This window comes from Rissa tridactyla, chromosome 11, assembly GCF_028500815.1.
Source record: "Rissa tridactyla isolate bRisTri1 chromosome 11, bRisTri1.patW.cur.20221130, whole genome shotgun sequence".
Lineage (NCBI taxonomy): Eukaryota > Metazoa > Chordata > Aves > Charadriiformes > Laridae > Rissa > Rissa tridactyla.
Window position 1 is genome coordinate 14,661,095 of NC_071476.1, and position 11,396 is coordinate 14,672,490.

The following is an 11,396-nucleotide window of genomic DNA, read 5'->3' on the forward strand; positions in this document are numbered from 1 at the left end:
GCTGGTAATTTTATATTTCACCCGGCGGGTGCTGGGCCTGGCGGCGTGTCCGCGCTAAAGCACGTTCTATGCAAGGCTTTCACACCTCCTTTACCAGGCGCTGGCGGGTGACCTTCCGGCAGGCGGCACCTCTCAGCCTCTCCCTGTCGGGGCCGGCCGGGTCGCCCGCAGCTACCCCGGGCCTCGGCTCTGCAGCGCTGCCGCCGGCGGAGCCTCGGCCGCCACGGCCCGCTGCCGTCCCTTTAAAACCCCGCTCGGGCCCCGCCCCCCGCCACACCTCAGCCAATGAGCGCGCGGCGGCGGGAGGCGCCTGCGTCCCCGCGGCCCAATGAGGGCGCGCCCTGCCGCGCGGCGCACGGCACGTCCGCCCCCCTGCAGCGCCCGGCGGAGCAGCAGCAGGCCCCGGCGCCGCCGCCATGGTGGGCCGGGAGAAGGAGCTCAAGATCCGCTTCGTGCCGGGGCGCTGTGAGCTGGTGGAGGTGAGCGGCGGCGGCCCGCGGCGGGGCGGTTTTCTCCGGGTGCGCAACGAGGGTCGGCGGGGGCTCCTGGGCCGGGCCGCCCCTCCCGGGCGGTGGCGCCGAACGGGGCCCTGTGCTGGGTGCGGGGCGGCGGCGGCTCTGCCCGGGCGCAGGGCGGAGCGGGTCCGCTGGGGCCTGGTCCGGCAGCCCTGCGGGGAGCCCTCTGCCTCTGCTGCGGGCTGCCCGCGCGCTCTAGAGCTCCAGCGGTTTCGTATTTCCCTGTGTTATCTTTACGTTAATTACCGCAGAGACGTTGGTTTCGTAGCAGGAAGTTGTGTCTGTTAAACCCCCTTTAGCTGTTGACCCGCTCGATCCTAGCGGCCCTGTCGCGCAGGCGGCGCGGTCCTGCCGTTCCGCCCGTCGCTGCGGCCGCGGCTCGTTACCGGTAACGTACAACAGGTGCAGCTCGTACCGGCTGCGGCTGCAGCCCCGGACCGTCACTTAAACGCGCAGCGGCTTCTCCTCAGCGTCGGCGTGTGTGCTCGCCCCTCAGGCCGTGACTCGGAGAACGTGTGGCGGTTTGCCTGTGCCCGCCGTGGCCGTAGGTGCCGTCACGGCCGAGGGAAGGGCTCGGACTTGGAGTCGCTGCCCCGCAGTGACTTTTTTGCCGTCACGTTACGTTACAAATCTGTGTTCTACCACAAGCTTCCGGTTCTCGTGGGCGTTCCTTAAAATTGATATTTTTGAGTTCATCATGATTTTGTGGATTCTAGTTTTTATATAAAGCTTAAAAATTACTTGTATCTTGGTTTTCACCTTGAAATGCATCACATCTGCAAATTATACTCTTATTTTCTATTTGGTAGCATCTACAAAGTAATCTTAGATCTCATAAAGTCTATTTTTTAATCTTACAGTGTAAGATTGTATATTTTTATGTGAATGACACTACAGAGTACAATTCTTTTTTTATTTACATTAATTTTTATTCAGTATTGAACATCAGATAAAGCAAAAGGAAATGGGATGCTGTGTTATAAAGCTCAAAGCTGTGCATTTAAGTAGTGATATTCAAAATTAGTTGCTAAGACAGTATGTTAATATGTGTTCATTTGTCTGTGTGTGGACAGCTGTGAGGCAGCAGCAGGAGCTTCTGCAAACGGCAGTGGTGCATACTTCTTAAGAAAAAACAGCAATAAATAACAGCATAAAGAAAACTTTTCCTGTTCTCATTTCCCCAGGAAGATGTTGATATTCCTAGCAGGCGAGTTTTGATTACTGGTGCTACGGGACTTCTTGGCAGAGCCGTGTTTAAAGAATTCAATGAAAATAATTGGAATGCAGTTGGCTGTGGATACAGGAGAGCTCAGCCTAGATTTGAACAGATTAATCTTCTGGACTCTGTTGCAGTTCATGACATCATCCACGACTTTCAAGTAAGTTTCTGGAACATGAAGTAGACGGATCAGGTACTTTATACATCGAGGGATGAGCTGGCAGTGCTGTTCTCATACCGAGTTCGTGTGGCTTTAGTGGGGCTAATGGGGCTTTTTGGCAGAGCTCTGAAAAGAGACATGGCTGTCCTTTCTGCCACATCTGGAGCGTAGCTTTGCTCTGCAGATACAGAGAGTTCTGAACTTTGCTATCATCACCATAGACAGGCTGCAGGTAACAGATGCACGTGCCAGCACGCATGCGTCGATAGGTGAAAGAGATAAATGTGAGTTATTGACATAATAATATGAAGCGGTTGAAGAGTACTTGAATACAACAGCAGTAACCACATGTCTAGCGTGCAGGAAGAAGTTTGCTGGTTTTTCAATCTGATTTGCAAGGGGAATATGCAAAATCTGAAATACTTTATGGAGGGTGCCTAAATGGCTTTAGATATCTTGTTAACAGTCTGCATATATCAAATAAGTCGCATGTAAATGGCTTATCTAAAAATAGTTTGGTTAATATTTTTTTAAGTACCATTTTGTGTGTGTGAGATTTATACTATTATACCGAGTTAAAAAGAAAAAGTCTAACAACTTTGATCTTGCTGTAAAATTGAAGCTATTGAAGATCATAATTGCAAAATTAATAATCTTTTTGATTTTGGTATTCTAATATGAAAGCTTGAAGCAGCATGGTTCTGTTTTACTTCAAGGAAAACGTGCTCCTCACAATGCCACAATTAAATATAATATTACTGCTTTGATTACTTCTCACCACTTAGTGAAATGCTTTTTGCCCAAGGGAGTTCATCGCTAGAGTTAGGGTGCCACTGCAGTCTCTTTACAATGTTTGTTGTTTAAAGTTAGTCTTTAATTTCCAGCCTCATGTTATAGTGCATTGTGCTGCTGAGAGAAGGCCAGATGTTGTGGAAAGTCGACCAGATGCTGCTTCTCAGCTCAATGTGGCTGCTTCAGGGAATTTAGCAAAAGAGGCAGGTAAGGAGACCATCTAATGGGTTTGGTTTCTTGTTAAAATACTGTATTTATTTATGCAGGAACATAAATACAAATAAGTCAGTCGAAGTGGTGAATGTCATTTCTGCGATCAGTGTGCAGTCGATCATTTTCTGTAGGGGTAGCGTGTATGTCTCTGTGAAGGATCAGTGAACAGACAAAGCAGTGGGAATGAATGGGGCTCGAAGCTGAGGTTCTTTGGATGTTTGTTTAAAGAGTTATTGGGAGTCCAAACAAGGCATGGATTAAAATAGACTATGCATAAACATTTTCTTCCTAGCTGGAGTTGGAGCGTTCCTGATCTACATTAGTACAGACTATGTATTTGATGGAACAAGCCCTCCTTATAAAGAGACTGACGTACCAAATCCCCTGAATTTATATGGTAAAACCAAACTGGATGGTGAAAAGGCAGTCCTGGAAAATAATGAAGGTAAGAATACACTCAGACATTTTTAATAGAGGCTTTCTATTTTTACTTAGTTGTATATAAGCTCAATAGACTCATAAGTCAGCAGTAAAGTTGCAAAACCATGGAAATGAGACTTAGAAAAGAACGCGATTAGGAGTCAGTCTTCTTGCTCATAAACGATTCCTATTGCTTATAGGTTGACTAAAGCTTTATTTCTTACTTGTTCCGATCTTCGTTTTTGTTACTAGTCTCTGCTGATGGACATCCACAAGCCTTTGTCTACTGTGAATCAACCATTCCTAAGGAAGGATAAAATACATCATCAATGTATTGTAACGGCACAAGCTTTACCACCCTTAATAACAGAGCTGCTGTTATTTAGGGGGATGCAGTGCAATTGTTCTAAATGTATGTTTACTTCAAGGGAAAAACAGACTTGCGATTCAATAATAATGCAGATAAAATTAACACAGGCTTTTGTTGTTACTCTTTAGGTTTTCTCGCTGATCTCCTGTTTTGCCCTCGTTACATAAGCCATCAGGCCATCCATTTCATTTCTACCCACCCAGCTTGCCACGCACATCAAATTCCTGCTTGTAACACTTTCCAAAGGGGTAGTAATATAGTTCTGGTTTTAAGCAACCATTTTTAAATTTTTTATTTAAATCTTTTCTTAATGAAAATTGGCATTCAAAATATACAAACATAATTTTAAAAAAAATTCTACTTAAAGGAAAAAAGCTTGGGACTGAACATATTCCCTTGCATTTAAAACTTACTTCTTGTACAAAAGAGAGGTTTGGTTGTTTCCAGTAAGTATGCCGTCAGTTTCTGTTCATGGGTTATAAAGAAAGAAGCACTTCTATTTTCTCACAGAATCTGAAGGAAACAATCTCGGTGCACTTACAGCAGAGGCTTCTGATATGTCAGTATGATGCCTGCACTGGGATTCTGCTCTGTCTAACCAGAGAATTAACAATTGATAAATTAGCTTGATGGTCTTTCAGTAAGTAAACACATATTATATTTGAAAATGATAGGCCTTAGGATAGGTTTTTCATTGCTAGTAAGAAATAGTCTTCCAAAAAAATACTTCGATACAAAGAGTCTTCTTTAAGTAAAAATCAATTTAAATTTAAAGTTATTCACTCCGCCTCGTACTTAAATACCATCTCTGAATTTGACTGTGGTGCTGTCTGCTCCCTCTTCTAGGTTGGTAATGGAGATAAGGCTGCTCCAAATGGAAGTATGTGTGGGTATCTTGCTAGATCCTTCCCCGAACTCAGCGCTTCACTTCTGTTTCATAACCTTTTTGAGCATGATCTGTCAGGCAGGAGTGGGTTGCAGTGGTGGTATTAGTAGCAGACGGAATTTCGAGATGGTGCTAAGTAAGATGCTTGAAAACATCGGTTCGATTGTTTCATACAAATGTAAATATTTTACGTGCATTAGTCTTACAACCACTAATTTGCTAATATTGTATAAGGCAGAATTCAGTCTATCAAATGTCTACAGCTAAGCGAAGAACTTCCCTGACCATTTCTGTTGTATAATGCAAGAATCTCCCCAAGTAATGTGTTTTTTTGCATATTTTTTAAAAATACATTTTTCTTTGGTTAGGAGAGGATACAAGTTACGTTAGCTATTCATGCTTATAAAATTAAAAAGTTTCAGTAGGCGTTCAGAACCATTGGTAATGAAGGTAACGCTCTCCAAGTCTCAGCTCTCTGAGGACAAAAGGCATCAGCCTTTCTCTCAAACAACGAATACTTCCAAAGATATTAAAAAAGAGATATTGCAAGCAGTATTTAAAGAGAGGAAGAACATATTTGTGGAGTGACCAAATAACTATTTTTTAGAGCAGCAGGAAATAAGTGTCATGTGGGGGTTTTAATTGTATTTGTTTTTCTTGTGTAAGTACTTCTTTTGGTTTATTTTTCTTTGAGAATAATTTGTTTGTTAGCCTTTTCTTTTTGTCTTTCTAATAGCTATAACATTTTCCTACAGGTCTTTAAGAATTGCAATGATTTGATGACTTCCACTTCTAATTTAAGGACTGATTTTATTCTTTTTTTCTTTAAGTAAAAGTATCTGTATTACTTCTAATGAATTTGTCGTAGCCTTCTTGGATTTCCCCTCAAAGAGGCCTTTTGAGTCTCCATGACTGAGATAGACTGGTACAGTGTATTCCGTCATAAAATATCCTTCTCTTTGCACGTGTTTACTGTTAGTTTAATTTCTCAAATCGCAATCTTGACATCTAATATTGCTTACTACTGTATTCTGTGAACCTCTTCCTTATTGGCGAAGCTTTTTATTAATTCCAAGGTTCCTGTCTTTTTTTCTGGTAAATAATATCCTCCTTTATGCAGGAGGCTTCTGCATGCTGGACAAAAAAACTTTGTCATCGATGCCTCAGTATGGTGATTTGTGATTGGTGGGAATTCTTGTTCTTGCTCTTACCCAGGAAGGATGGGGAGTGCTGGAGTAACCGCATAGTGCAGTTGGGTTTTTCTAATTTTTTAATTTTTATTCTAACCCAAACAAGCTGTCTGTTCTCTCTTGCAGTGTTAATGAAAGCTTCTTAACTTTATAGAAATCAATGGCATAAATGAAGAAAAAAAAATTATATAAACTTAGTGTTTATAAACTTTTAAAATTGATATAAATTAAAATTATATTCTGAGGGGAAAAATATTAATTGCATTTTCTTTGTGATTTGTAGATGCTTAATATCACCAGCATATTTCTTAACACTTCCAGAACACCTTTCAGGTTATGCTAGAGCATCCGTGCCTGTTCATAACAATGCTAATACTTATGAAAATAATCTTTCTTTTAGATGCTGCAGTACTTAGGATTCCTGTCTTGTACGGAGAGGTAGAAAGACTGGAGGAAAGTGCTGTGACTGTTATGTTTGATAAAGTGCAGTTCAGTAATAAATCTGCCAACATGGACCACTGGCAACAAAGATTTCCTACTAATGTCAAGGATGTAGCGACTGTTTGCAGACAACTAGCAGAGAAGAGAATGCAGGTAAGAATTTAGAGAAACAAGCCTTTTCAAGGTAAAACCAGTTTGAGTTCTTGGCTTTGTTTCTGAACAACTGAGAACTGCACATAACCTGCATTATTCTTTGCATTTCTGGAACACTGGGAGGGAAGGAAGAACTAGCTGTAATACTACGGTATCTTTACATGACAGTGCGTGGATATTCTGTGGATATTTGAAACAAAAGTGATGGGACAAAACCTTCTGAAATTTGTCATGTGTCTGCTAGTATGCAGGACAAAAATGCAAATACTTGACTTATTCTAATATGCCTTTCACAAATTGCCATTTTGGACTAAAAAAATTCCAGGGTGATTGAATGTAATTCTCAAAGATGCCCTTGTTTATTGTATTAAGAACGCTGAGGTGGCAAAAAAAAAAAAAGCCAGTGGACTTAAATACTTTTTTATGTTTATTCATCCCAGCACCTTCAGATTACCACCTCTGCGAGATAACAAAACTGACCAACCACCTTTATTTTTCATACATATAACTTTGAAAAAAATGAACCATGCATATACGGTGGATGTGGGACAATCAATTTGTTTGATAGGACTAGTACATGGTGTGCAGTTTAACATTCAGAATGCGTTTGGTGCCTTTCGCATTTGTTTTCGAGTAAGTGAATAGTACAGAACAGTTGAGTTCCTCCTCCCCAGCTATTTGACTTTGGTTAGTTGTCTGAGTCCTGACCCTCCTGTTAATTCTACAGCATATAAGCTGTTTGTGAAAAGCCAGGTCAGATAGATGTAACCCCAGTTTTCAGTCTCAATCCCTAGTCAGGTGTTCTCTGAAAACGCGCAAGACATTCCAACAATGTCAGTGAGGTGCTGTAACATGCCTTTCAGGATAGGATCTTGCTGGAAGATTCTGCACAATTCTTGCACGGGTATTGGTCGGAGACCTAGCTACCTGCTTTTTTTTCCACCTGTGTTTCCCGTTTCTTCTGTAGGACCCATCAGTAAAAGGAACGTTTCACTGGTCTGGCAATGAACAGATGACCAAGTATGAAATGGCGTGTGCAATTGCAGATGCTTTCAACCTGCCCAGCAGCCACTTGAGACCGGTAAGTCGTATGTTTTTTGACCTGTAGAAAGATGGATGTGCTTTACCATTTCAAGCAGTAGGTCTCATGCTAGCTATACAAGGAAGCTTCCTCTTCAGGAGGATCTGTGTGAGTATGTCTCTCACAGCAGATGTATTGCTCAGGACGCTGCCTGATACTTCAACGCAGGAAAACAACAGCTGCTTTGACCTGCTGAATTAGGAGAATTGTCAGCAACCAGTTTCACAGTCTGTAGTGTAATGGTATTTTTGCAAAACAGTTCCCCTTAGTCAGGAGTAAATTCATGTTTTTTGTTGTATTTTTGTCTTTAAAAAAGCTTCTCTGTAAGAACTTTGCAATGTCCAGATTTATTTCTGAATGCATGCACTAGAGAACTTAAAATCATTTTTGCTTTGCTTAAAACACTTGTCCTTCAGTTTTATAGACACTTAAAAGTAAGACTAGTCTTAAAGATATGCTGGTAATGGTCTGAGAGTACAACATGTAAATAAGATATTATTTATATCCAAAATGAATTCCAAGGATTCTGAATTAGTAAAGGCTGGAACTGAAATGTGGCTTGGAAGATGGAGAGAAAAAGAATGGAGAATACTAAGTTAGTCTGATTTTTTTTTTTTTCTGCCCAAATCTATTTCTCTTCAAGTATATTGATCAAGACGTGGTTCTGTCAACATTTTAGAGCATTTTTTATCTTGTGATTATAGTCATAGAGTGAAAACAGGAATAAAACATAGAAAAGCATAAATGGTGAGCAGTAATTGAGTGAGAAAAATTTAACTTAAGACACTTCACGTCACTCTGCCTCACATCTCTTGTGTTGGAATGAAGTTAACCATAAAACAAACAAAAAAAACCCCAACCCGAAACCAAAAAACCTCCACAAAGTAGTTGAAAGGGAGTAGGGAAACATACCTTTATAGAAAGCTAGGAAAGGAAAACTTCTAAATGAGCACATGTAAGAATAAATATTTTTCTGTCATTTCTGATAATTTGTTGGTGTGGTGGGGTTTTTCTTCTGTTTATTTTTTAGATTACTGATTGTCCAGTTGTGGGTGCTCTTCGTCCGAGGAATGCTCAGCTAGACTGCTCAAAGTTGGAGATGCTGGGGATAGGTCAGAGAACGCCATTTCGAGCTGGGATCAAAGAATCACTTTGGCCTTTCCTTGTTGACAAAAGATGGAGGCAGACAGTCTTCCATTAGTTTGTAACTTTTTTAGTAAAAGTATGGTATGTGGCACTTTTTTAAAAGAAAAAAATAGTTTTGTATGAGTGTTCTTAAATTGTGACATTTATCAGTTTTCATTTAATCAGGTAAACATATGGTCTTGCACTAGTGAAATCGTTAGCCTAAAAAAAAGTTCAGTGACAAAAACTGAGCCTATTTGATGTCATGGATCTTTCCTCTCATTTGTACCAGTCTAACTTAATGTCCGTTCCTAGCGGATTCTGGTTCTTTGTACCATTTGATGCTAAGATGACTCAGATCACTTGTAGACTTACTTTTGGCTGAAATACATTGTTGATGCTTAAGGTTCTGTGCCATTGTTGTATATACCATTTCCCTTCATTAAAAGACGTGGTCAGTTACTTTATCACCACAAATCTGAGGGTTTTGTTTTTAACTTCTGGAGGTGGTGTTCTTATGAAGTTGAAGTAGGAATTGTTAAATGTTTGTTTTGCTTGAGCTCTGATCAAAATGTTTTTTAAAGAAAAGTGAAACTTTATTTTTGCAATTATCAAGTGTACTTTTTATGCTTGAAATATTTTCAGAATGTTCTGTAACTTGAATGCTTGCAGCTTCATATTTGTACAGTAAGTTGTATGCATTTGTTTTAATGGTGACATATTAAAGCTAAAAGAGGGTTGGGAGGGTGGGGAACAAATAGTTTTGACCCGGTTTTTTTTGGGTGGGGGACTGGATTTGGGTGATTGCTATTTTTTTTTTTTTCCCCAAGTAGGGGGTTGTTTGTGTTTTGTATAAAAGCATGAAATATCTTCATCTTTCTCTTTCTTTTGGGTAGTATTTGGGATTGGTGAAATTACTGGGAGGAAGATGTTTGTTAGTCAATACATGTGAGACGGAGAGGAAAATTATTTCAAGAATTTGTAGCACTGTGGCTTCTTTTGCACAGACTCTCAGATCTTGCACTGATGTAGCTTGTTCTGGAACAGCAAAGTGCATGTGTTGAAGGTTTGCATCATAATAGTGTAACTGCAATTGTCTAATATAAGCAAATCTTTAATCTGCTTTAGTCTAGTCCTTAAAGATGGACTCAGTAGCCAGGTAAAGTGGAGGAAGAACATGGTTTGCAAAGGCTAGCTTCCTTCTGAACTTGTAGAATCAACACTATAAATGTTCTGAGATTGCCAGCAGATCATTAGTAAAACTAGGAAAAGCTGCATTTGGATGATCATTTATTTTTCTGAGGTTGAAATGGAGGGGGAGGGAAAGATGTTCAGCTTTTAATTTAAAAAAAAAAATAGGGGGGGATGAAACAAAAATAAACCAACTGAAGATCTTCTAAAGGTCAGCTTTATGTTCAGTCATTTAATTTCCAACTGGCATATGCTAAGAGTTCATAATCCCAATATGTTTTTAGTCTGAAGTCCTGATATATACATGGTGACCTATTTCCAGAATGACAATAAATATATATTGGCAGCATGAGAAACAGTTGTTGATTTGTTCTTTACCATCAGGATTTGTTGATCTGAATCATAAATATTTGCAATTCTTCTTGAAATCTGTGTGCTCTTTCAGTGACTTGCCCCTCCTGCCCCTCCTTAATTGTGCCGCTGCCTTGGGAATGTGATAAATGTACACCAAAAAAAAAATACAGGAGGTTTTGAAAACACAAGCCTGAAACACCCTGTGCCTCAGTGCTTGATTAAGAAAATTCTGAGTACATCCTCTCCGCTTGCAGGCAGCTAAGTTTTTATTACATTTGACACTATACTCTTTAAAAAATCACAGTAAATTTAAAACTGATATGAAAAATAGGGGATAGAGATAACAAAAGCTACAAGAAGACAAAATGTTAAGGAGCACTGAGGTGGACAGTAGACTTGCACTTCCATTGTGTGGAGATTTTTTTTTTTTTTTTTCCTTGACATACACAATCAGAAGTGACAGTATTTTATTAAAATCAAGTAGCTAAATAATTCTCTAAGTGGTTCTCTCTTTATCTCATTTCCATTTTAAAAACGTGGGAAAATACATTAATATTTGGAAGGCAGTATATGTCATTCTGGATTCATTGCTGATTTTTGTTAAGCTGTTCTCAAATTGCTTATTGCTAGATCCACACAAAAAACCCCAAAACCACGTGGATGTTGCAATACTGACTAGCTCAGTATCCAATTCTGTACTTTTTTTTTTTTTTTTTTTTAACAAAAGGGGCTTCCTTTCTATTTCAGATGATGCAAAACCGTCTCTTCCACCTACAGGAAAGTGCTCTGGCCATCCATTCCCTTCAGCTGGTATAATTTAATTGTCACTGCAAACAGAGCAGTTTGACCAGGAAGGAAAAAGGAGTTCTCTCCTAAACATAAAGCACTTAATAGGGATGAGTTGGGCATTTTACTGGAAGGAGAGAATTGGAATTTTGAATTTTTCTCACTGAGCACTTCTTAAGATCTACATTTGCAGAATCATTTTTGTGTTTAGTAAAATCTACAATTGTTCAAACAGGAAAGGGTGGTTTAGGGAACTCAGCATTCTAGATAACATTTTTGTATAAGGCGTTGGCAGTATGATTTAGTGTTACCCAACTCAATACTTAATTTTTCCACTTAAAAGGAGGGTGAATATATTCATTTGAAAAAGAAGTGTCTAGATCTGGTTACTGGAGTAAGTTTCAAAGGATGACAGTATGATTGGAAGATACAAAGATGACAAGAGATGTATCAAAAAAGTCATTTTCTAAGTTGCACTCTTGAATAGTTGGATGACCAAA

The 11,396-nt window shown here is 39.9% G+C and overlaps 1 protein-coding gene across 1 annotated transcript; it reads left to right on the forward strand.

Annotated features, from left to right (window-relative positions):
- The first annotated feature begins 350 nt into the window (after positions 1 to 350).
- Positions 351 to 10,112, forward strand: MAT2B (methionine adenosyltransferase 2 non-catalytic beta subunit). The gene is made up of 7 exons (XM_054217278.1): positions 351 to 479; positions 1,700 to 1,894; positions 2,779 to 2,893; positions 3,192 to 3,344; positions 6,166 to 6,359; positions 7,327 to 7,440; positions 8,471 to 10,112. The coding sequence occupies exons 1-7, from the start codon at positions 417 to 419 to the stop codon at positions 8,639 to 8,641; spliced, it is 1,005 nt and encodes a 334-aa protein (XP_054073253.1). The 5' UTR covers positions 351 to 416; the 3' UTR covers positions 8,642 to 10,112.
- Positions 10,113 to 11,396: the final 1,284 nt, after the last annotated feature.

Coding starts and splice junctions, on each gene's coding strand:
- MAT2B (XM_054217278.1), top strand. CDS start 417: ATGGTGGGCCGGGAGAAGGAGCTCAAGATCCGCTTCGTGCCGGGGCGC. Junction 1,895..2,778: donor ACATCATCCACGACTTTCAA/GTAAGTTTCTGG, acceptor TTTAATTTCCAG/CCTCATGTTATAGTGCATTG. Junction 6,360..7,326: donor TAGCAGAGAAGAGAATGCAG/GTAAGAATTTAG, acceptor TTTCTTCTGTAG/GACCCATCAGTAAAAGGAAC.